Below are 27,382 nucleotides of genomic sequence, written 5' to 3' on the forward strand. Positions count from 1 at the left end.
GAAATACCTACTTATGAGATTAGGTAAATTATATATATCTTGCTGATATTTTCATGGAAATTTTATAATTACTTTTATATGAAGATTTTTTTTATCATTGAATAATGAATTACAGAGTTTAATTTTGTCATGTTATAAAAGCATTAATTTTATTTGATAATATTCTTTTAAAATTGTTACTTTTTTTTTTCTATAAGTCACGCTTTTAAGGTGTGGCTAAACAAATATTTTTATGAAAAAATTTTAAAAATATCTTCATTAGAATAGATGCCTAGTTGTATATTTATGGGTGGCACTATTAGTTGAAAATTAGGTACAACTCTTATAAGAACTATAATAAATGCATATTTGCATCAAATAATAGAATTTAGGTTATCTAAAATGAGAAAGTAAATAAAATAATAAAGTGTGAAGGTTAATCGTCATTAAATTTGTAATTTCTATAAAATGTATATTATACTATCTTAATTTAAGAATGATTAACTTCACTTTACCACTTTATAAATTTTTTCATTTTAGAAGATCTTAATCTCAAATAATATGATAATCAAAAGCTTCCATGACTTGCATTTCCAACAACATGAATTTGTATTGCCAAAAACAGATACAAAAGGCAAAGGGTCCCTTACGGCCATTATTACCATCATTTTTAATTGTGATGATTAACTTGAACATGTTTCATTTAATTGCTCTAATGAAGGATTAAACTATTAAAGATGTTCCCCTATAAAATCATGATTCTTTTTGGTAGTGCACATAGACGCACTAAGGGGAATTTCCGCAATGTATTTGAATTAATCTGTTGTAGCCCACTCTCTATGTCTGTCTCCATCCATTGACTAAAGCCGAAATAAGAGGACCAAAAGCCACCATTTTGCACTCATCTCTAAAGTGGTTATTGTTGGTACCACGGAAAAAGAATTCAAATCCACCACAATGTTTTAACAGCTTTCACTACCCAATTCCCATGTCAAGAATTAGCATAGCAATTTAATTACTTTACTTATTTTATTTTTAAAAGAAAAACTCTAAGTTTCAACGCTCTAACCATTTAGAAGATCTATTTAGACGACAATCATACTTTTTTGTGTATTTTTATTCTCCAACCAAACATATTGATATAATAAAAAGTAACGAATTGTGTATTGAAACGAACATCAACAAGGAATTAAAACGAAAGTTGACTTGGGAAATTAAAAAGGTGGACAAAGCTATAAGTGGTTAATTATATATGATATGATTTTGTGCCATGCAGGGAAATGTAGGTATTGTCCACATGCAAACAATTTTCCTGTTTAGAATTATTTATTTAATATACAAGGAAAGTCATATTCAAAAATGAATAGTGAAGTTGACTTATAAGAGTGATGGGGGCTAAGGCCTAAAAAAGAGTTATTGCATTTCATCATAACAATGTTGCTATTTGGTGGGGTACACCATGACAATGCAACACCTCTCCTAACACCAACTTTAAAAGGGGGGTTTGCACTTCCTTTCATTCATGCCAAGGCACGTATAGGCTTCGCTTTTGGAAACTCATTTTTACTTATCACTTGCCATGCCTCTCATCAACCTCAAGCCTTTCCTTCTGCTTCTTCTCTTCCTCTCCATTCCATTCTCTTCAGGTTAGCAACTTCATTATATTCTCTAAGACTGCGTTTGTTTACAGGAAGGAGACATAGATAAAAATATTGTGTTTAGAGATATTTAATTAATATATTTTGTGTTTATCCTGACAGAAAGAACACAAAGACACTAATAAAAAATATAATTTATTTTTTATTTTTTTTTATTATTCTTGTTAATTTTTTATAATTATATTTTTATTATTATTTTTTTGTCAAATTTTTTTAATAAAAAAATAAAAAAAATAAATTAAATTTTCATAATTTGTTCTACTTTATCACCAAATAGAATATAAGAACACTAAATTTTGTATATCTATTCTTTATGTCTGTTCTCAGTGTATGTCTTGTCCTGTTTTTAGAAATAAACGCATTCTAATATCTTCTATCACATCGCAACAGTGAATTTTACTATATTAATTTACCGGTTATTAGACTCATTTTTTCACTTTAAAGAAAGTTGATCAACAATAATATAATATTGTTTAATCTATGTAATCGATTTTATTCAGAGATATTCCTTCTTTCAGGTTTGGTTGAAGGGTTTAGGGATAACATGTATCCTACTCATCATGTACTTTACAAGGTATTCTATTATCTCTTCTATCTCTCTTATTTGAGTTATTTCTAAATGGAAAATGTTTTTATTTATTTATAGTCGTTAACAAAATGTAACAGAAAACACTCTAAGTAAACTTTTTTGAAAATCATTCATAACTTGTGCCAAATTATTCGAAAGCTGTGTAGAAGTGTTATTTTCAATAATGTCATAATTAAGAATAAAACGTTTGAGTTAGAATTCTGTTTAGATAGAGGATATGCTTGGATTTTAATAATGCTAATTATATAATAAAAAATTGAAAAACTTGTATTATGTTTGATGTTTAGATAGTGTTGATCTTTTAACTAATTAATAAGTGCTTTTTCATTACGAAGGATGGTGGCATGAAGATGAAATTAAGGAAACTGTTTTCCCATGAATTTGTGTTGGATTACGATGAAGCAGGAGCAAATCCAAAGCACACAAAGAAGCCTGGCAAGGGCCCTTGAATAATGAATATGATACTTCTTTTTTATTACAACCCTAATGATCACATATAATATATAATAATAAAAGTTATGATAATAATCCTATAGCCCTTATTTCAAAATGTTTTGTTAATGTATAATGAGACATATGATATATTTATTATAGACCACCGGGACTACTACTTGTGTGAATTTAGTGACTTACTATGAGACAATAAAGTTTTTGATATCTTATTATATGTGTAATTAGACCATATATGTTGCATATTTTATGGACCATTAAGTGAAGTGGTAGTAATTAAGTTGAAAGAAAAAGAAAAGTCTTGCCATTTTATTTACTAACTTGCAATAAACCATGCCTAAGTTTATCTCCCTTTTCACAAATTAAATAGAAAACCAATGAAATTTAGGACCAACGGATAGGTTTATAAGTAATTTTTTTAACTTTTAATTTATGAAAATTATTCATACTCTGACTCAATATAATGGTCACGCTTAAATAAGTCAAAAAGGTCTAATTTAAAGGGTTGGTCTTCATTAATCCATCCGACATTTCATGAGGTCGGATTCGACATGAGCTGGCAAGTGACACTTATTCAAATAAGTAAATGCCTTCTAAAATCTCTCACCCACTTCTAGAAGAGAGATCCCAACAACCTTAAGATAAAGGAACAGTTATCCACCATCAGAAGTGAAACTACTTTAGCGGTGGTTATTGGTCCATCCCCTATAAATACCCTGAAGCACTCAAGTAAAACTAAGTTTCAATACACTTAAACCTGCTTTACCCTTTGCTGACTTAGGTATCGGAGTGTCTTGCAGGTACCACCCCCCATCTCCTCAAACACAACCCAGACGGTGGCTCCCTGACGCAGGACAAGTCAGAGACCACCTTCTTTGAACACTTGGGCTTCACAAATAAGCCCAATCATCCGGTTCTAGGTAAGCCCCAGAACATTGGCGCCGTTGTCGGGGACCTGGAAGATCAACGCACGATGGCGGACGACCAGCACAAAGATGGACACACCGCATCGGAGTCTAAGCAAGAACACCAAGACGTGGTCAACAACGATCGGGCAATAATATCCTTACAAGAAATGGAAGGACAGCATGACAAAGGTCCCTCCAATACCCAGGGTTAAAAAAGGATCTCGTCCGAAGTTCATCGACCCGGAAAAGATGCGCAGCCTCACTCTATTGACCTAATGGGATTATTACATGGTTACCAAGGTCGACTCGAGCAACTAGAACAGGAGTTGGAACAACAGCGTGAAGCAGAACGAAGCCTAAGGAGAGAGATCGAGTGACGAAGAGAGCTTGAAGAAAAGCTCTCAAGGCTGGAATGCAACCTCCGAAATAAGGATTCCCGCAGAGATCGAGAAGACACCCCGTTAGGAGAAGAGGATCCATTCATTGAGGATATCATGAGGGCTAAAGTTCCCAGAAACTTTAAAAGTCACGACATGGATCTGTACGACGGGACGACTAATCTGAAGCATCACCTCAATAATTTCAAAAGTCAGATGTACTTAGCTGACGCGTCGGACGCCACTCGTTGTAAGGCTTTTCTGACAACTCTAACAAAGGCAGCCATGAAGTGGTTTGACGGCCTCCCTCCAGGTCGATGACCAGCTTCGATGACCTCTCGCACAAGTTTCTTGCGCGCTTCTCAATCCAGAAGGACAAAGTCAAGCATGCACCCAGCCTCTTAGGAGTGAAACAGGAGGTCAGAGAACCCCTGAGAGACTACATGGAAAGGTTCAATAAAGCGTGCTTAAAAATCCAGCACTTACCCACTGAAGCAGTGATAATGGGCCTAGTCAACGGACTTCGAGAGGGACCTTTCTCTTAGTCCATCTCAAAGAGACATCCAACTTCTTTAAGTGATGTACAAGAACGAGTTGAGAAATACATCAACATGGAGTAAAATGCCAGGTTACGAGAACCAAGTTGGCGGATAGGGCATCCCCACCAATCAAAAGAAAAAGAGAAGGAGCCCAAGAAAAAAGAAGAAGTCGAAGCTGAAAGGCCTAGGAGATACACTCTTATACTCCCCTGTGAGTTTTCCAAGTCGACGTATACAGGGAAATTTGTCACACCGAAAAACTTCCTCCCCCACGACCCATCAAGAACAAAAAAGGGGAAAGTCATAATGAATACTGTGAATACCATAAACTGTATGGGCACTCTACTAGTGATTGCTACGACCTAAAAAATGTGATAGAAAAGCTGGTCAGAGAAGACCGGCTAGATAGATATCTCATGGAAAGGTCGGACAATCATGGAAAAAGAAAAAGAGATGATGAAGGTTATGGACGAAGAAGTCCACCCCCCGCAAATCCCAGAACGACATATTCATATGATATCGAGGGAATTTGTAGGAGGAGGATTGACCAAGTCATCTCGCAAAAGGCATTTGAAGGAAGTCTATCAAGTTGGGAGCGAAGTGCCCGACCTCCTCACCATCTCTTTCACCAAAGAGGACGGATAGGGTATTGTTCCCGGGCACGACGACCCGTAGTAATCACTATAATTCTCGCTAACGCTCATCTACATAGAACTCTGGTGGATCAAGGGAGTTCAGCTGACATTTTGTTCAAACCAGTGTTCGATAAGCTGGAATTGGATGAAAAGGAGCTAAGAGCTTACCCAGACACTCTCTTCAGACTAGGGGGCACTCCCATTAGGTCGTTGGGTCTCATTCCCCTACTCACAACTTTTGGAAAGGGAATAAAATCCAAGACATTAAGCATTAACTTTATTGTCATTGATGTAGCTTCTGCCTACAATGCCCTGATAGGCAGAACAACCCTAAATTAGCTCGGAGCAGTGGTTTCTACCCCTCATCTCTGTATGAAGTTTCCAACACCAGAAAGGATTACCACCATTAGAGGAGATCAGAAGTTGGCGAGAAAGTGTTACAATGAAAGCCTAAACCTAAGAGGTAAATGCAAGAAAGTCAATACCATTGAGCTCGGAGGAGTCCGAGTTAAGGAAGAGCTACGACTACAGCCCGGAGGAAAGACTGAAGAGGTACATATTGGGCAAGAGGTCAGAAAGAATACCAATATAGGAGCCAACCTAGAGAAGATCTGAAGCAGAAGCTGGTACAACTCCTACAAGAGAATTCCGATCTCTTCGGCTGAAAAGCCTCCGACATGCCTGGAATAGACCCCAAACTCATGTCACACAGATTGGCTATTCATTCGGGGTCCCGACCCATTCAGCAAAGAAGAAGGAAGCTAGGACCTGAACGGGCTCAAGTGGTCGAAGAGAAAGTACAAGCCCTGCTTGAGGTAGGCTTTATCAGAGAAGTCAGATATCCGGCCTGGCTGGCAGATGTGGTGTTGGTCAAGAAACAGAATGAAAAATGGAGGATGTGCATCGACTACACTGACCTAAACAAGGCATGCCCTAAGGACCCATATCCTCTACCAAATATTGATACCTTAGTAGATTCCAGCTCAGGGTATCAATACTTATCATTCATGGACGTTTACTCGGGATATAACCAAATCTCGATGTACAAGCCAGACCAAGAGAAGACATCATTCATCACGTCCAGAGCTAATTATTGCTACGTGGTCATGCCATTTGGATTAAAAAATGCAGGGACCACATACCAGAGGCTGATGAATAAGGTGTTTTCACCTCATCTAGGAGAGCTCATGGAGGTGTATGTAGATGACATGCTGGTGAAGACCAAGGATGACGTCCGCCTCCTGAATGATCTCTCGCAAGTCTTCAACACCATAAGAAAGTATGGGATGAGATTAAATCCCGATAAATGCACCTTTGCAGTGGAGGCTAGAAAATTCCTAAGATTCATGCTAACACAAAGGGGGATTGAAGCTAACCCCGATAAGTGTAAACCGATCTAAAAATGAAGAGCCCGACCTACTTAAAGGAAGTTCAGTAGCTGAACGGCCGACTTGCAGCTCTATCCAGATTCTTGGCAGGATCAGCATTAAGATCCCTACCTCTTTTTTCCCTACAAAGAAAAGGATGGCAGTTCGAATGGACTCCTGAATGCGAAGAGGCATTCCAAGAGTTCAAAAGGTACCTGAGCCAACCTCTCATTCTTTCCCGGCCAAAAGTAGGGAAAGAGCTCGTATTATACTTAGTTGTCACTGAGAAAGCTGTGGCATCAGCATTATTACGGGAATATGAGGTCGGACAGCATCCTGTCTACTTTACAAGCAAGGTGTTACAAGGCCCTGAACTAAAATATCAAAAACTTGAAAAGTTCGCATATGCCTTGATAGTATCATCTAGAAGACTTCGGCCTTATTTTTAATCTCACACCATAAAAGTTCGAACGAACCAACCCATGAAGCAAATCCTTCAGAAAACAGATGTTGCGGGCAAAATGGTTCAACGGGCTATAGAGCTATCCAAGTTCGACTTGAAGTACGAAACTCGGACAGCCATTAAATCCCAATGCCTCACCGACTTCGTGGCTGAATACGCAAGAGATCAAGAGGAGACCTCCACAACCTGGGAGTTGTATGTGGATGGATCCTCCAACAAAGTCAGAAGCGGTGCTAGCATAATATTGGTTAACCAGGAAGGAACTCAAATAGAAGTCTCCTTGAAATTTGAGTAGCCTTCAGTGACTCTCAAGTGGTGACTTTTCAAATTAATGGAGACTATCAGGCTAAAGACCTGAATATGAGAAGGTACTTAGAAAGGACTATCGAGTATCTTGGACAATTCCCCAAAATCGAGGTCAGACATATAACTTGAGAACTCAACAGCAGAGCAGACGCCCTCTCCAAGTTGGCAAGTACCAATCCTGGTGGGAACAATAGAAGTCTGATTCAAGAAACTCTCCAAGGACCTTCAGTCATGAAGGCAGATACCAAGCTAGACATCTTAGAAGTTTCCAGATTAGACCTTGGTTGGATGAATCCTCTAGTCAAATACTTAAAATTCGATATCTTACCGGAGGAACAAAAAGAGGCCAAGAAGATCCGAAGGGAAGCACAGAATTACACCTTGGTGAAAAATATCCTTTACAGAAGGGGGATATCTACACCATTGTTGAAATGCGTCCTGACTTCTAAGACGGAAGAAGTTCTGGAAGAAGTGCATAGTGGCATTTGCGGAAACCATCTTGGAGCAAGATCTTTAGCCAGAAAGGTAATTCGAGCTGGATTCTTCTGGCTGACCTTGCAAAAAGACACTGCCGACTTTGTAAAATGGGGACTAGACCTACTCCTTGCCAGATGCATGCAAACTCCCATATTGCTCCCCTAGAAGAATTAATTAGTATAACTTCTCCTTGGCCTTTCGCAAAATAGGGACTAGACCTACTCGGACCTTTTCCTCAAGCGCCGGAACAAGTAAAATACCTTATAGTGGGGATAGATTATTTCACAAAATAGATTGAAGCAGAGCCTCTAGCCACCATTATAGCGCAGAGAAGTCAGAAGTTTCTTTACAAGAACATCATTGCTAGGTTTGGAGTCCCCCACTCATCACCACGGATAATGGTACTCAGTTTACCGACTCTTCCTTCAGAAACCTGGTGGCCAGCATGAAGATAAAAAATCAATTCACCTCGGTCGAGCATCCTCAGGCGAATGGACAAGCCGAGGCATCCAAAAAGTTATACTAGCAGAAAAGACTTCAAGAAGCAAAGGGAGCTTAGGCTGAAAAGCTTCCTCAAGTATTGTGGGCCTACTGAACTACACTTCATTCTACTACCGGAGAGACATCCTTTCGACTTGCTTATGGCATAGAAGCCATGATCCCTGTTGAAATCAACGAGCAAAGTCCTAGGGTGAGATTTTACGACGAGGTCAGAAACATTCAAGCTCACAAAGAAGAACTCAAGTTGCTCCCAGAAGTCAGAGAACAAGCCCAAATAAGGGAAGCAGCGCTGAAGTAAAGGATGACAAATAGATACAATAAAAAGGTCATTCGAAGAAGTTTCGCCCCAGACGACTTAGTTCTAATCCGAAATGACTTTGGCATAAACAAGTCGGGTGAAGGAAAACTCGCTGCAAACTGGAAGGGACCCTACAAGATAGTTGAAGTCTTAGGAAAGGGATACTATAAGGTGTCCGACCTAGGTGGATTCGAGCTTCCTAGGACGTGGCACGCTTGCAATATGAAGAGATATTACATCTATAAGTGAACCTCGCTCCCTGATGTACTCTTTTTCCTGACTTCATGGTTTTTTCCAAAAAAAAAAAGGGTTTTCCTGAAGGGGGTTTTAACGAGGCATCAAAGCGAGGGCTAAGGGTAGAAAAGCCATAAGTCGCTCCCCTAGTAGCAAAAGCACCCTTAGGAAACACATTTCATTAGTAATAATATCTCGTTTCTCTATCTCTTTACTTTTCTCTTTAAAAATTCCATTTATCATTACTATGATACGCACTGACTTAAGCTCGAAAAAGCGCAAACATCCGATTGACCGACCTACGTGGCCGGAAAGATAAAGCGACGAGATATAAGCCAGTGTAAAGAGGTTATAAAAGTCGATCATGACAGCTCGGATATAAGATAGCTAGCGACTTATAAGTCGGAAAGCCCTAGCAGATCAAAATGCATCGCGAAAATAACCTAGGTTCTAAAAACGATTCAATTGGTAAAACAAAATTGAGCGTACGAGGTCAAAGTAATGGAAAACAAAGAGATGCGAAAATTCCTTAGGGAATCAATGATAATTTTTTTTTTCTCGGAACATAAAAGCTTAAAAAGCTTCGCATAGTTAAAATCTTTCGTCCAAGGAACGAAACAAAGATTTTTACAAAGCCTTGTAACGGCCTTGAACCATTCAACAAAAGTTTTTCAAAATAAACACAACGTTATCGCATAAACAATAAAATGTTTACTTTGTTAAAGGTCCTATCCAAAAAGGACCAGAAACAAAAATCGTTGTTAAAGTCCCTATAAAAAGGACCAAATGTCAAGGAACCAGGAGAAAAATATACAAACAAATATAAAAAAGACCCACAAGCTGGGCCTTAAGAAAGCTTAAATCATTGGGGACCAAGAAGAGGATTAAGGTCATCGGTGGGAGAGGAAGTCGGTTTGGCCGCAGGAGTCGTAGGGGTTGGAGGGATCTCTTCGGCATCACGAGCTGAAACCACCTCGGGAGCAGCAGAAGAACTCAGCATATCAACCTCCCGAGGAGGGGATTCAATAATACGCTGCCCCGCCGTCTTCAACTCGGAGTCAGTCTCAGGACAAGGAGGAGAGACTATCTCTCCATTGACGACGACCTTGTCAGGATGAAGAGGTGACAGGTCCAAGTCGGGAGCCAGAAATCCGACCTGTTCCTTCAGAACCATAAACACTTCCTCAGTACCCTCGACAATGGAGTCCTCCAAGTCCTGATAACCCTCCCGAAGTTGCTCCAACTCTTTTTTCAAATCAAGATTCGCCGAAAAGATCTTCACATAATTTTGTTCAGCTTTATCCTTCAGATCCTCAGCCATAACATACTGGCCCATCAATTTTTTCTCCCTCTCTCGGGTCTGAGCAAGCTCTTCCTTCAGCCTATCATTCTCCTTCTGCAACCTTTTCTCATCCTCCTGATACATGACAATCCTCCCTTGGAGATCCTACAAAGATTTTTGAGTAGCTCTCAACGGAGTCTTGTCAAAGATATCAAGAAGAGAGGTACAGACCCCAGCAGTTCGAATTCCCCCTCGAATTAAGATTTGAAGATGATTTCGGATAGCAGCATCATTCATAGTAATTTGACTATAAGGAAGGATGTGCTTCCTAGTAAACTTAGGCCCATCAAAGCCGGTATCCCCAACACTAGAGGAACCGGCTTCCATGGTCTTACATTTTTTATTCTCAGGTTTCGAGGTGGATTGAATTAGGGGAGCAGCAGGAGGAGGAGGAGGAGGAGGAGGAGCAGGAATAGGGTTTACCAAAATGTGCTGAGAAGAAGTCCCCAAACCTGAGACTTGACGAGGAGGAGGAGTGACGAAAGCCCCGGCCTCCTGAGCAGCAGCCCGGGCACGAGCATTCTTCTTAGCCTCCTGCACCTTCTGGTAAGCTGCCTTCGACCCACCTTTCATTTTTTCTAAAAAAGGGAATTAAGAACGATCAGCACACAAGTCGAACGCAAGTAGACTAGCACAAGTCAGAAGAACTAGGAAACAACTACAAAATCAAAAATAAAGGCTACCTAGCTCGGTCCGAACATAACTCGGAGAACCGAGAAGAAATTTCTTGGTATCGAGGTTGGGAGCCCGTCCCCAAGCCTCTTGGAAAAACTCAACCACCGCCTCCTCCACCTCGTCCAAATCAACCATATTGTACTTTTCTATGGGGGCTGCCTCTGCCCAGTATAATTGAAAGCGGGGCTCATAGTTGTCATTCAAAAAAAAATGGGTGATAAGTGATAACCCTCGACAGCTTGAATTTTGAAAAAGAAATTTTTAAAATCATGGAAGGACTCATCAAAAATAGAAAAAACCTTCCGACCTTGTATAGCTCGGAAAGAAACCCATTGCTGCTTATTCTGCTTACTAAAAGGCTTGGTAAGGTGGAAAAGGTAGAAAAAGATTCTTAAAGAAGTCGAGAAGTCAAGCTCTCGGCTGACAAGCAGGTATATTTTTAAGAAACCCCAAGAATTGGGGTGGAGTTGGGTAGGAGCTACTCGGCAGTGGGACAAAATCTCCATCTCAAAATCAGAAAAAGGGAAGGTAACCCTCAAACGGGTAAAAAGGCAATCATACATAAAAATGAAGTGGGGATCAAAGTCATTAAGCCTCCCACAACAAATTCGGTCTTCAAAGCCTTGGGCCGCTAGTTCATACTTGGGCTCATCAGCATCTAGGCTACAAATCCTATGGTGCTTTTAGAGTTCAATTATAAAAACGTCATCCACTAAAGAGTTTTTAGAGAGGACGGAAGTATTTATCCATCTCAAAAGGGCTTCAGAGATTTGGGAAGACATTTTCAGAAAGGTAATATATAAGAAAATATACCTACATTACACAGAAAAAGGGACATCATCAAAAGCCAGGCCAAAGATAATTCTTTTCAAACAAAAGAACAAGGAAAACGGTAGCCAAAAAGACTTTCACAAAAGGAGAGCACAAAAATCTCAAAAAATCTTCCTACTACGAACAGTAAAGATATCACAAAGGAATTTCACTCTCAAAGTATGCCGCATGTTAAGTACAAAAAAAATACTGTAAAAAGCGAAAGGGAGATGCGAAAATTAACCTTTGGGAAGAAGAAGATAGAGAGACGAACATGGCAACAGAAGAGAGCCTGAGAATTTTTGGAAGCGAGAAAAAAAGAGCGAAGGAGCGAAACAGTTCTCAGAAAGCAAACGAAAGAAAAGAAGAGGAAAAGGTATTTATAACACACCAGGGGCATAATAGTAAAACAACACAATCATTAAAAGAGCGTGCCGTTACCAATGTAACTGCCCCCGCGTGTAAGTGCAAAACCCAAACGGACGCGACGGTTGACAAGACGCAACGATTGATAATTCAAAATCACATCGGTTTCCGACTTAGCCAGAAAATATCAACCCTGGTGTCTCCGAGCTCCATCAATACTCGAATCCTACTCGTAACTAAGAGATCGGACTCGAGTAGGGACACTGTTCATACCCTGACCCAATACAATGGTCAGGCCCAAATAAGCCAAAAAGGCTCAATCCAAAGGGTTGGCCTTCACTAATCCATCCGACCTTTTCATGAGGTCGGATTCGACATGAGTTGGCAAGTGACACTTATTCAAATAAGTAACTGCCTCCTAAAATCTCTCACGCACTTCTAGAAGAGAGATCCCAACAACCCTAAGATAAAGGGACGGTTATCGACCATCAGAAGTGGAACTATTTCAGCGGTGATTATTGGTCCATCCCTTATAAATACCCTGAAACACTCAGGTAAAACTAAGTTCCAATACATTTAAACCTGCTTTATCCTTTGCTGACTTAAGCATCGGAGAGTCTTGCAGGTACCACCCCCTATCTCCTCAAACACACAACCCGGATGGCGGCTCCCTGACGCAGGACAAATCGGAAACCACCTTCTTTGAACACTTGGGCCTCACAAACAAGCCCAATCATCCGGTTCTTGGTAAGCCCCGGAACAAAAATATATAATATTAATGTTTGGTGCAATTTTTAATACCAAATTCTAGCTTTTTTAAAAAGCTATTTAAATGCTTATGAGAAAATTAAAAAAAATGACTTCTCTCATAACAAAAAAATTTTTATTACTTTTTTCTTAAAATAAGTACCTTTAAAACTAAAAAATCAAATATAAAATAATTTATTTATAAACTACTTTTAATATAAATATTTATTTTTTAAACTATTTTTTCAAAAAGAATTTAATTAAACTGTTTATCCGATCAAAATCCACATTTTTCTACTAATAAAACTTGTTCACTCACACTCAGTACATTCAATATCAACGAGCATTAATATCAGTTAATCTTAGCTTCTGATGTGCCAAATTATTCAGGTCTTTTGAGTATTAATTACATACAACAAACAAGTTTGATACCAAAATCTAAAGGTGCAAATATTACTATTACTATTTTTTAGGTTAACTTTTGGTGCTTGCCTAACATAGTGAAAGTTGGATCCATTATGCATACATGTGCTGGTAGAGAATTTTAAATGTCAAAGCAGGCACACTTGCATTTGTATGTATCTTTTGACCCGACTTAAACCGAATTAGTCAAAGAATAAGAGACTGTGAATATACAAAAGAAAAAGGTTGAGGGCAATCCATGCTTTAAAATAAAATTCTTAATTTTAGGAATAAAACATTGATTTAACCCCTTAAGACAAAAGAAAAGACAAATCCTTAATGTCCTAAAACAAGTAGATTCTATCTCTGTGTATATACATGATGATCACTGGTATTTTATTTTTTTTTTATCTTTTCTGAATCTATAATGAAAGCTGAGACGAAAACCAAATTCCAATGGACACAATACCAATGGTAGCAAGGGCTTGAACCAGCTCCAATACCATATTTTGTTGCTGCACTGCCACATTCTCCCAATCTGTCTTCCTGCAATCATGCTCAACTTTTATTTTCACAAACACCAATCATCACAACTTTGTTACCAAATAATAATCAAATACGTACCCTAAATCAGCAATTATAATGCTCACATTATCCTGTGTTCTACGGTCCTGCAGTGTATATATACTCGCATTACAAAAACTAAAAATTTCCATCAAAAGTATATTTTTCCGATGCATTCAATTTTGTTCCTAGCATTTTAAATGGAGTTAATATTTAGGTATAATTTTGATGCAAATAAAAAATATTAGGGACAAAATCAAATACAATTAAAAGTTAGGGGTGTATTTGAAGAAATTCACAGACGTCGAGAACAGAAACATACTTTACTCTCGTAAACACTTACCATAGCTGCTTGTGCAAGTGCTTCACAGGCTACCTGAAACAAGAAAGGAAATAAATATTAGAGAAAAACTCTAAACGACCTCTGACAATTATCTCGAAAGACAACGAGATCCTTAACAGAAAAAATATTCAACCTGGCCCCTGAAATTTATTTTTATGGGACTAATTAGCCCATGTAGCAATGTTTTTTTGGTGTTTTTTTTTTAGCACAGGAGCTGATCAGTCCCATAAAAATAAAGTTTTGGGGTCAAATTAGGTGTTTTTTTTGTTAGGAGCCTCGTAGTCCTTTCGAAGTAATTGTCAACGGCCGGATTAGGTATTCACTCTAAATATTATGGCTGCAACCATAAGCAGTTAAGCACACAGAAGCACGGACCCTTTGCCGAGTTACTGTATTGATATGAAATACCTGAATGTTTCCATGCTTTTGTAACTGTTCCCTCACAAAGGAAACTGCATCTGAGCTGCAATGTAGCAAGAATGTGAAGGTAAATTTTGTGATCTAGCAAGAAAGGAAAAATGGTAGAGAAATGAGTCTAGGTATCATGCAATGGACCTGCTCATATAATCCCATAAGCCATCTGACGCTAATACTATAAACTCAGCATCTGAGCCAAGATCTACTTGATAAATATCAGGGTATGCAACAACTAAATCATTGTTGAGCCGTACCCTGGATCATAAAAACATATCATATGTTAGAACCATTCTTACTTAAGCAATAAGGAATTGGAAGAACTTTGTAGCAACATACCGAGAGATAAACTTTTCTGACCATCGTCCTTCTTGAACTCCTTTTTGTAGCATCCTTTTTCACAGCAAAAGGTAGATGAACCTTAGGAAAAAATAAATAGCATTGAGCTGTTTGTACTAGTAGCAATAATGAAGAGATTAGGAGTGTACTCATTCTTCTTTGTTTTGTATCGTAAGTCCCCGAATGCACGAGATACAGCAATGTCTCCACAAATTCTACCATTCACAATCTATAGATAACATACTTTTGAGTTATCAAACCATGAATTGGAATTCAAAGTTGTCACAATTCATCTAAAGTTGTAAATTGAGGAATAAGGAAAACACACCCATCCACCTGCTTCTCTGATTCTTTTGATTTCTTGAAGAGAAGCCTTGTTCCTCCCATATGGTCTGTGAGGACTAGTAAGCATTTCTGCTTTTCCAGCTCTAGATAGAACCTATAAAACCAATATGGGACACTTCAAATTAACAGAATACTCTGCATCCAAAACTTATTATTGTAAGATTGATAATACATACCACAGATGAGTCGCCAATGTGCGAAACGAGCAGCGTATCATCCCCTACGAACACTGCAGTTGCTGTTGCGCCTGATTCGTCCTCCTCTCCCTTCATTTCAAGCCTTTAAAAAATGAAATACTGTCTAAACCTTCAATTGAATCATACCAATATGGAAACCAATTCAATTAGATTCCCTACTCTGTAGACTAGTTTATTGGGTTTACCATTTTAACAACTTGGCATCAGCTTTGGCAAATGCTTGCTCTAATGCTTCTTTAGTGGCTTTGAAATCTTTCTCAACCAATACTAACCCACCTTGTAAGGCTTCAAGACACTCCTTGTAGAGCTCATCCCTATAGTTTGCACTTGCCACATCAAATCAACAAATCAGATTATGCAAAGAAACCAATCACATATCCTTAAATGAATCAACATTGAAGGTGCAATAGACCTGAGGAACTCAACAGAAGAGAAGCCTCCATGGCCATCAAAAACAGCAGCAAAAGAGAATCCATGAAGGCCATCAGGGCGAACAATGATATCATCCTCCATCTCTTCCCTTAAACCCTGCAAAGCTATGGATCCCCATCTTACACCAGGAGCCTCAGCTAAAGATGAAGGTGCATCAATGGCAATGGCAGAGTAGCACCTGCTTGTGCATGTAACAGCAGCAAAGGGGTTTCTGTGGTTGGAGGAGAAGCGGCTATGGAGCTTGCCCAAGAGGAACCTTTGTATATGTGAGCTTGTTAAGGCCATCACCTACCACAGTGCACAAGGGTTCAGAGAATCTTCAAACTGAAACTGAAACCAAGGGTGGATAAGTGAGTTAATAGGAGCCTCTAACTGCTTTAACGGATTGGATTCTCTTCTTCTATGAGATGATATTCTCCACAAGGATTTTGGACCATTAAATAACCTACAAACTGACGTCATGTGCCAAGTTTGATTGGTCAAACTTGATACTTAACACTATTTGTCTACACAATGCATGGTTGTGCCTCACTTCATATCAGATAAGGTTTGCTTTCTACTAATTACTCAAGCTATCAACATGCTGCTGCTTCTTTCATCTTTCACAAATTAGTATATTTTGTATAAATACAAACTACAATTGCTAATAATCTATTGATGAGTGCCAAAATACCTTCTCAACATAGACTAACATCAACTCTGTCAACAGTCAAGTTAATTACAGATTTAATTTATCAACTACTGCCCAATCTGCAACACTTCATAACATAACCATTTGTGCTTAACATTAGTCCAAAAATCAGCATTACATCTTTGCTAAAATTAAATGCATTTTTACACCCTAAACATGACCTGATAATCCCACCATACTTTGCAAAATGGGTAACAACAAAACAAACACTTACGTTTCTGATGGCGTGTCGTGTCATTTTTGCTAATCCACAAATATATGGAAAAGTTCCAAGGAACTCTTGGTTTTGTTAAGGAATCAAATTTCAACTATTTGTATTAAAAGTAATTCTTATTCTTAAATAGCTATATATATTATTTCAATTAACCTTAAAATATAAACAGAATTAATCACCCTAAATTCTAAGCACAACTACAATATAACTAGCATTAACAGCCCGTTTGGGATTTTCTTCTTGAACTGACCCTTCGCCACCATTTTCACGCAAGATCTGCTAGAAGCACTGGCCTTCCACCATCATTCTCACGCAATCATAGTTATCAGAACCGGACCGAACCAGCCGGTTCGACCGAAAAACCGGTGAACCAATAGTCTGGCCGGTTCGGTTGATAGATTGAACCGTATAAGCATTCGAACTGGTCAACGGTGGTCAAATCCGTTGAAAACCGACCGGTTCGCGCGTCAGATCAAGCTAAACCCGCCGCGGGTCTACGGTGCACCTGCGGAGCGCCGACCCATCGTAGGAGCTCCCACTTGTACCCAAAAATGTTGTATATGAGTTTCGAACACGGAGATGCGTGAAAACAAAACCCCCCCTTGCCACTGTGGCAAATTTGATTTTTAATATTAAATATAACAAAAATTATATATATAACAAAGCGTAATGATTTTTTATTTTTTTTTATTTTTTAAAGTATGGATTTACATGGATACCAAACAAATAACAATACATAGTATACAAATATATTGATATATTGATATTGATTGTGTTATCTTTTATTTTTTATTTATTTAAATTGAAAAAATATTTTGTACTAGTAACTAATTTATTATCTCTTTTTGCATTATAAATTATATCTAAGAATTAATATTTAATTGTTATTAATATATTTTTGAAAATATGTATTTAACTTTTAATTTTAATTTTATTTTTATAATTTTATATTTTTATTTAATTATGACCGGATCAACCGGGTAAATTAGTGACCCACCGGTTGAACCAGTAACCCAGTGACCCAGTCGTATGACCGGGTCAATTACCGGTTCGGTTCTGATAACTATGCACGCAATGTTCCAAACCTCACCATTTTCACGTAATGATTCATGTGATGGAAGTATTGATCCTCCACCACCATTTTCATTTTCAGACAATATTGCATCTGAACAACCTACTGCATATATTCCTTCTAAGTATTTTTTTTATCATTTTATCACTCTATTTTTTATTATTAAATTTGTATTTAAGTGTGGTATGAAATTTCAGTTTTAATTTTATTTTTTTCACATGTGATTTTATAACTTGCTATTATTTTCATAGTTAATTATAACAAGTTATTGACCTCAATAAAGGAGAAGGGAGTTCTAATAGGAGTAAAAAAAATAAAAAACAGCAACAAAATATACATTGACACACATTTTATATTTATTTTTTATTTTCACCTACCATATTATACACAATATTAGTGATTAGGTTATGTAAAATAAACATTCAATATTGAAAAGTATTTGTTATTATTGTTATTTTAATATTCATTCTCTTCTGTAAAAAAATTTTATTTTTTGAGTTATTTATCCAAACACTACAACTTTAAAATAAGTACTTTTATAACTAAAAAATTTAAACACAAAATAACTTATTTATAAGCTAAAATTAATAAAAATCCTTATGCTTTAGACTTTTTTTTCAAAAAAAACTTATTTAAGTTATTTATCCAAACTAAACCTAATTGTCCTACAAATTGCATTTTCATAATGATATATTTACTTCAAACTTTTAACTAGTAACTAATCCTTTAAAAATTAGGAGAATGAGTTAAAAAAAAAATTTTTTTATAATATATACCAGATTTTGTATTGACGTTCAATGGCTCTCAATTTTCATGAAACAAGAATAATCAAAGTTATTGTAATATGTTAGGGACTAAAAATATAAAAATGCTACTAGCAAATAAAAAATCAATAAGTTTTTGTATATAAATACATTGAAGTTTTTGCGTAAATGGTCTCTATTATCGTTAAGTTCTACTAGCAATATGACTTATATTCGTTCTCTATTATAATAATAGTAGAATTTTCATTATAATAATCAATATGAATTACAAATTCTAATTTCAACAGACTTACACTTTTGTAAATCATTTAGATTATTTCAAGATTAATAACTCATTTAAGTACTAATCCAACTTAATTAAAAAAAATAAGTGCACTCTAATCCAACATATTTTCAAAATCAAAACACTCGATCAAAAGTTAAATAGTTTTTGTATGCACGAAAATGATTGCCTCTATTTTAAATAAAATCTTTTATAGAGCTTGATATTTTCTCTTTAATGTTAAAATGATTCCTTAATTCATCAACTAGCCCTTGCATCATTTATGAGTTGATTCTGTTAACATTGAAATAGAATCTTTATCTTGATAATGTGCAACAACTATCCAAACATTCATAATAATATATTTTCAGGTTTGGTTTAATATCTTCAATGATATTCCTCTTGATAATGCTGATTTGTATAGTCCCATCTTACTAGTTGGGTCATCCCGGATTGATTCTTATATTACTTATCATAATAGTTAGTTAATTATGTTTGTTATTATAAGATATCAAATTAAATATTAACTCAATTTATATAAATTAGAATTTAATTTTGATAAATTATTTGTGTAAAATAGTTTTACACATGTATCCAATTACGCGATGTCACATCAATAAAAATAATTACATTTCACATTGATCGCGTAAATAATCATCCAAAAGAACAAATATAATTACACGACTATATAATTTATACTATCAATACATCAAAATTAAATTCATATAAATTATTTACAAAAGTAATAATATTACTCTTATTTTCAATAATATTGTTTCTAACATAAAAGAATTGTATTTTATATGAATTTATAAAAAAATAGTGAGATTATTAAAACAAAAAAAAACATTATTATCATTTATTATTTAACTCATCTTTAATATATATTTTATTTTCAGATCTACTACACATCCAAGTAATATTGCTATCCAAGTCCAACTAAGTAGACCCAACACCAACAAAAATCACTCTCATTAAAGAGAACGGGATTATAAGCGGCACATTATTCTTCCAACCAAGTCATTTACGTTCCCGCGCGGGGCTTTATGTTATCGTCGTCGTTGTCATCTTCTTCGCATTTATCCTCCGCCTTCTCCTCCTTCTCCTTCTCTTTCTTCTTCTCTTTTTTTTTCGCGTGTTTTCTCCTCATCGTCATTCTTTTGTTACTGCTGTTATTACAGTAGAAGGTGAGGAGAAAGTTTTGAATTGTGCAGGACAACAATTCCAAATGCACCTTAATTCACTGAGAAATGAACCGAAATTACATAATGGATTGTGAATTTGTGACACAATTAACTCAGAAATGAACCGAAATTATATAGCAATTGCGACACAATTAATTGAGAAATGAACTGAAATTTACCATAATGATTGCGACACATAAACTTAGTTTAAAAATAAGCACACAAACAAGACTGAATCATAAACAAAAACACATCTAAAATCAATTTTGGATCAGACAACGTCATTAATATGTTTCTTCTTCTTTTTTGTTTGATATTTTCTTCTCTTTTTCTTGATTTTATTCCTCTCAGTGAATAAATAAAAGAAATTGAGAAAATAAAATAAGAAAGTAAAAATGAAGAAGAAAAAGATGAAAAAGAAGAAGATAGAAGAAGCACTAGAAGATGAGGGAAAAGAGGAGAAAGAGTTTTGAATGTGCAGGATAATGAGTCCAAATGCACCTTAATTCACTCAGAAATGAATCGAAATTACATAACAATTGTGACACAATTTTTTTTTTTACCAAAAATAGGAGATTCGAACCCGCAACCTCTTAATTGAGTATGGGGAGACTATGCCATTTGAGTTATTACTCATTGGCAACAATTGTGACACAATTAACTTAGAAATAAACCGAAATTACATCATGATTGCGACACATAAACTCAATTCGAAAATAAGCACACAAACAAGACTGAATCATGAACAAAAACATATTCAAAATTAATTTTGGATCAGACAACATCATTAATATGTTTCTTCTTCTTATTTGTTTGATTTTTTTTTCTCTTTTTCAGTTTTTCTTGATTTTATTCCTCTTAAGAGAATGAAACAAGAAGAACTATAAGAAAATGAAAAAAAATGAGAAATTGAAGAAGAAAAAGATGAAAATGAAGAAGAAGAAGCAGAAGATGAGAAGGAATAAGAGAAAGAGTTTTGAATTGTGCAGGATAACGAGTTTAAATGCACCTTAATTCACTCAGAAATGGACCGAAAAGTGAAATTACATAACAATTGCGATATAATTAACTCAGAAATGAACCGAAATTATATAATAATTGCAACACATAAACTCATTTCGAAAATAAGCACACAAGCAAGACTGAATCGTGAAAAAAAACACATCCAAAATCAATTTTGGATTAGACAACATCATCAACATGACAAAAATTCAACAATAACAATAACAATAATGCGACGATAACAAGAACGACGAAAATAACGAAGAAAAAGAACATGCATGCGCAAATTTAAAAGAAGAGTAAGAAAAAGAAGAAAAAATTTGCCGTTAAAAGTAAAAAGTTGTTTACATTTAAAAGTCAGTTAGGTATAAGTGGTGCGTGGATGGAGAGGAGGTTATAATAACTTAGTTGGCACCGGATTCGATGGTCCCAGAACGTTTGGACCATTAAATGGTCCCATAACAAAACATGTTTTTTAAGTTTTTTAATAACTGTTAAATAGTCTTTTTATAATTTTAATTACAAATTAACCCCATATATTTTATTTAATTATAAAAACTATTTTTATTTTATTAATTATTATTTTATCATTCATCTGTTATATTTATTAACAATTAAAAACAAAAACAATAACGAATTAGATCTTCTATTGATCGTAATAACTTTTTGGCAATCTGACAAACCCCATTTGTAGGGTTTATCTTGTATTGATTTTTGGGGATTTTATCACCTTTTACCCATATTTATTCAAGAAATAGCATGGTTTTGTATATTCTCCTTTAATTGTGCTTGAATGTGAAAACATGCTTTTTAGGACTCAAAATAGCTAAATTTAATTCACCTTGATTCTATTAGATGCCTTGATATGTTTGTTAAGTGATTTAAGGTTTAGGAGGCAAAGATTGGATCAAGGGAATGAAGAAAGAAAGCATGAAAAGTTGGAGAACTCATGAAGAAATGAAAGAACCGGAAAGCTGTCAAGCCGACCTCTTTGCACTTAAACGACCATAACTTGAGCTACAGAGGTCCAATTGATGCGGTTCCAGTTGGGTTGGAAAGCTAACATCCGGGGCTTCGAAATGATATAAGATTTGCCATAGTTGCATTGCGCATAGGGGTGCGCACGCGCACGGTACGCGGACGCACCGATGGTGGCACATGACCCACTTAATGCAAACGTGGCCAGCGATTTTAGAAGCCTTGTGGGCCCAATCCAACTCATCTCTGATGCTATTTAAGCCAAGGATTGAAAGGGAATCAACATACTTTTAGATACTTTTCATACTTTAGAAGTTAGTTACCATTAGTTTAGTTTTAGCTTAGTTTAGTAGTGAGAGTTAGTTTCTAGAGAGAGAAGCTCTCACTTCTCTCTAGAATTAGGATTAGGTTTAGTTCAATAACCTTAGATCTAGATTTTAATTCATGCTTTCATCTCCTTCTACCTTTCAATTCCTTGTTGTTACATTCATTCTTCTTCTATTCTTTTGTTGTAATTTCCTTTATGTTGTTCTTATGTTTTGTTGTAGATCTACTTTTGCTCCTTCTATTTTCTTTCAATTCAATTAGAGGTAATTCATAATAATTGTGTTCCTTTTGATTGTTGTTGTTAATTCATTGCCATAATTGTTGTTAGATTCTATTTTTGTTATCAATTTACTTTGCTTTTCTTTTATGCCTTCCAAGTGTTTGATGAAATGCTTGGTTGGATTTTAGTATAGATTTTGTTCCTCTTGGCCTAGGTAGAGTAATTAGTGACACTTGAGTTATCTAATTCCTTTGTTGATTGATAATTGGAGAGATTGCTAATTGGTTTGGAGTGCACTAAAGCTAGTCTTTCCTTGGGAGTTGGCTAGGACTTGTGGCTCAAGTCAATTCATCCACTTGACTTTCCTTTAATTAGTAAGGGTTAACTAAGTGGTAGCAATGAATAATTCTCATCACAATTGAGAAGGATAACTAGGATAGGACTTCTAGTTCTCACACCTTGCCAAGAGCCTTTTATAGTTGTTAGTTTATTTTCATTGCCATTTACTTTTCATGCTTCTTATCCAAAACCCCAAAATAACTCATAACCAATAACAAGACATTTCATTGTAATTCCTAGGGAGAACGACCCGAGGTTTAAATACTTCGGTTTATAGAATTTAGGAGTTTGTTACTTGTGACAAACAAATTTTTGTATGAAAGGATTATTGTTGGTTTAGAAGCTATACTTTACAACGAGATTTTATTAGTGAATTTCTAAACCGTCAAAAATCCAATCGTCACAATCCCAATCAATTAAAAGTTTATCTTTGATCCGTTACATCCGTCGAGGGTTGTGAAATCGTATTTCTTAGAAAATTAATCGATTGGATTAACAAAACAATCGATTGAATTTCAGGTTTCTCATAACTCAATCGATTGGATTTTAGCTTATCACAAAACAATCTATTGAAAGTTGCAAAGCAGTATGGTTTGCCCAAAAATCAATCGATTGGTCATATTACCCAATCGATTGAACTCATCAAAGCAATCCGAGTTTAATTAATTCAATCAATTGGTTATGAGAATTCAGTCGATTGGTTATGTTTTGAAGTTTGTACATGACTAATGGCATATTCCAATTCAATCGATTGGTATGAGAATTCAATCGATTGAAATGTGACGTAAATAAATTTTTATCTGTATCCAATCGATTGGTATGATAATCCAATCGATTGAAATTTGAAACGCGCTATGTATTAATCTTGGTAACCATGCGTATTCAGCCTCCCTCTCCTTTTTAAACATAAGAACATCATTTCTGCTAACCTCTCTTCTCTTTCTAAATCCAAAAAACTTCTCTCTTCTTCTTCTCCAATCTCACCAACATCCAATCTAAACTACATATATATTATTAATGATAAAGTTGAGCAAGAACGGCTTTCTGAAGCTAAGACTACATGGACACAGATGAAACTCTTTCTAAAACCACGTGTCTCTATGGCTACAGATGGAACTTTTGTTCGGGTAATGTACATACTTTTTTATTTAATAATTCAATAAATGATATCTATTGATCATTTTACGCCATGCAAATTTCATCTTCCGTAGGTCACTACCGCAAGAAGTATTTCCTTTTTTTTATTTTAAAGAGCCATACGATGATATTTTTTATTAACTGAACAACAGATTTATTTAGTATTAATAATTTTGTTTTGTATTTTTAATGATAAATTCATGTTTTAGAATTGAAAATATAACGTTATAATTGTTGTTGTGTGGCCTAATTTTTTTTATCAGTTGAATGAGCCAAGAACTAATTATTAATAGATGATCTTTGTGATGTGAAGAAATGTACAATTCAATCTTAGAAAAGGAATTTGACTACTGTCATTATCTATTTCGTTTATTGATATTTTGTGTCTTTAAACTTTATGCAGGTAGTTTCATTGGAGAAATTGTACAAGATTTTTGAAAGATGCTAGGCAACCATATAGATTGTTGCTCTCTGTGATATCATCTTTAATATTGTGCTCTTGTGAATATGTAACTATAGTATTCAGGGAGCTCGTCTCAAAGATTTCCTTGGTCGTAATTCTGAATCATGTTTCTTGTAAAGTACTTTCGAATGTAAAAAGCATTTTGAGAATAATTGAATTGGATGTGTTCTTCTGTATTACTTTCATGTCATTGCAGCCAGCCAGCCAAAAATGAATGATTATGATATCCTGCTTTGTGGTCATTCTTCGAGCAGCCAATCCTAATGTTGGATAAATACTTCCGGTTTTGTTATGCAGCTAACGTTTACCATTGAATTTTGTTGATAGATATAAGGATTGGCCAAGGATTCCTTTGTTTGAAGTAAGGAACTTTCTTAGAATATAAAATGTAAATATAATATTCCATCACACACCGTGTAATGTATAAAAATTGATTGCCTTTGCTGAATGTGTCTCATATTAATATATTCATATTTTTAGATTATTCCCAAATTCTGATCAGTAACTTACTTCTATCAAGTATCGTGGATCAACAACATAATAGGTTGTAACCTGAAAGTAATAAGACCAATCGATTGGGTAATAAGACCAATCGATTAATTTTTGGACAAATCATACTGCCTTGCAACTTTCAATCGATTGTTTTGTGATAACCTGAAGTCCAATCGATTGAGTTTTGGGAACTTGAAATTCAATCGATTGTTTTGTTAATCCAATCGATTGATTTTCTAATAAACACGATTTCACAACCCTCGACGAATGTAACGGATCAAAGATAAACTTTTAATCGATTGGGGTTGCCGAAAAGTTATTACGATCAATGAAAGATCTAATTCGTTATTATTTTTATTTTTTATTGTTAATAAACATAATAGATAAATGATAAAATAATAATTTATAAAATAAAAAATAATTTTTATAATTAAATAAAATATATGGGATTAATTTGTAATTAAAATTAAAAAAAAAACTATTTAACAGTTATTAAAAAATTTAAAAAATATATTTTGTTATGAGACCATTTAATGGTCTAAATATTCTGAAATCATCTAATTCTTTGCCAATTTAGTTGAATTTGGTTAGTGAAATCACTTAGATGCATAATGTTATTATTTTATTTTAATAATAAATTTAAAAGCTAATTTTTAGGGTGTGTTTAACAAACGTTAAAAAGGATAAAAGTGGGTTTAAGTTCTTGGGATGGGATTAAGTGTGTGTTTGGATTCCAGTTTGCAAACCAAAGTTTGCATAAAATTGATTTTGTAAAATTGATTTTGATGATAAGTTAGTTTGGGTTAACGTGATTTATGTTTGGTAATCTTTATATCAAAATTGATTATAGTAAAATAAATGTTGTTTGGATTATACTACTCAAAATCACTTTTAGATGAAAAATTACTAAAATAGACATCAATTTATATACATGCAAAATCAGAATACTATAAAAAATAATATAAAAAATATTTATCATATAAATAAAATAAATACAATAAAAAATAAAAATATAAAAGAGAGTACTATAAATTTTATAATGTCACACAAAAAGAAAATATTCTATAATTTTTTTTAGTATCGTCAGTACTCTTTAATTTAGTATTATTTTACACTATAAATTTTTATTATTTATGACTCTATTGTTACTTATAATTAATTTTTTTTTATTTTGTCCTTTTTTTATAGGATCATAATTTATATTATTCAAAATTTTGATAATAAACATAGTATATAATAATTACAATTACAAATTTTACAAATTCAGAATAAAAAATAAAAAAATTAATACAAAACAAAAATAGAGTACATCAAAGAATAGAAAAAAATTATACAGATAAGAAATAATAAAAATTCCATAAAACCAATAACATATATCATATGAACAAAAAAAATACCATAAAACGTAAATAAAATTCATATGAATAAAATCAAATAAAAATAAAAAAATTTCAATTTGTCAGTGATTGAAATAAATCTGAACGATTTTGATGAAAAAAAATGGAACTAAAAAATTATGGCACAAAATTCGGTGGTCCAGGAACCTTTGGACCACTTAGTGGTCTAAGTAAAAAACATGTTTTTGGAGTTTTTTTATCAATTGCTACGTAGTTCTTGATCTAATTTTAATTACAAATCAACCCCATATATTTTATTTAATTATAAAAATAATTTTTTATTTTATAAATTATTATTTTATCAATTATCTATTATATTTATTAACAATCAAATACAAAAATAACAACCAATTATATCCTCCATTCATCCTAATAATTCCAATTGATTAAAAAATTAACTTTGATCTCGTTACGTTCATTCATGGCTTCCAAATCGTGTTTTCTTGAAATTCAATCGATTGGTTTTTCAAAACAATCGATTGAATGATAACTCAATCGACTGGTTTACACTATATCACAAAACAATCGATTGAAAGTTGTAAGGTAGAATGGTAAAAAACTTAAACCAATCGATTGTTTATACTTTCCAATGTTACTCAATCGATTGAATTCACGAAAACAACCTGGATTTGCCAAATACAATCGATTGGAAAGTGATGACATTGAAGTTTTAGCCAAATTCAATCGATTGGTAATGTAATCCAATCGATTGGAAAATGATGAAGTTGAATGTTTTGCCAATTTCAATCGATTGGTAATGGTACCCAATCGATTGAAATGTGATATGCGGCTATTTCAATCTTGTTATCTTTTTTAGAAATTATCTTATTATTCATCTATCTTATCTTTAAAATTCTATCTTCAATTTTTTCTGTTTTATTTTTATGTAGATAAACTAATCTTATCTTTTTCTTAATATTAACATTATAAATTGGTGAATAATCCATCACTAATTATTCAATCCCACCATTGAAATCGTGTATCATTTTCTTTGATTATAAAAAATTTAATTATTTTTCTTTGGAACATCCATCTACTCAATATCCAATTTTTTTTAATTTTCATCCGTCTATTTAAATTATT

The 27,382-nt window shown here is 34.6% G+C and overlaps 2 protein-coding genes across 5 annotated transcripts; one reads left to right on the plus strand and one right to left on the minus strand.

Moving 5' to 3' along the window:
• The first annotated feature begins 1,467 nt into the window (after positions 1-1,467).
• LOC112765309 (uncharacterized) lies at positions 1,468-2,888 on the plus strand. Its single transcript, XM_025811218.2, has 3 exons — positions 1,468-1,625; positions 2,156-2,211; positions 2,562-2,888. The coding sequence occupies exons 1-3, from the start codon at positions 1,559-1,561 to the stop codon at positions 2,673-2,675; spliced, it is 237 nt and encodes a 78-aa protein (XP_025667003.1). The 5' UTR covers positions 1,468-1,558; the 3' UTR covers positions 2,676-2,888.
• Positions 2,889-13,369: 10,481 nt separating this feature from the next.
• LOC112766717 (protein phosphatase 2C 57) lies at positions 13,370-16,674 on the minus strand. 4 transcript variants are annotated; one of them, XM_025812611.3, is made up of 11 exons: positions 15,738-16,674; positions 15,511-15,639; positions 15,305-15,407; positions 15,112-15,222; positions 14,933-15,012; positions 14,784-14,837; positions 14,586-14,702; positions 14,439-14,493; positions 14,031-14,063; positions 13,748-13,794; positions 13,370-13,669 (listed from the first exon to the last, which is right to left on the minus strand). In XM_025812611.3, exons 1-11 carry the CDS (start codon positions 16,040-16,042, stop codon positions 13,546-13,548), a joined length of 1,158 nt encoding a protein of 385 aa, XP_025668396.1. In that variant the 5' UTR covers positions 16,043-16,674; the 3' UTR covers positions 13,370-13,545. The 4 variants fall into 4 exon arrangements, with proteins under 4 accessions (XP_025668396.1, XP_072079579.1, XP_025668395.1 ...); XM_072223478.1 differs by having other exon boundaries at positions 14,010-14,063; positions 15,738-16,354; XM_025812610.3 differs by having other exon boundaries at positions 15,511-15,651; positions 15,738-16,354.
• Positions 16,675-27,382: the final 10,708 nt, after the last annotated feature.

The sequence above is a fragment of the Arachis hypogaea genome, chromosome 17 (assembly GCF_003086295.3).
Source record: "Arachis hypogaea cultivar Tifrunner chromosome 17, arahy.Tifrunner.gnm2.J5K5, whole genome shotgun sequence".
Classification (NCBI taxonomy): Eukaryota; Viridiplantae; Streptophyta; class Magnoliopsida; order Fabales; family Fabaceae; genus Arachis; species Arachis hypogaea.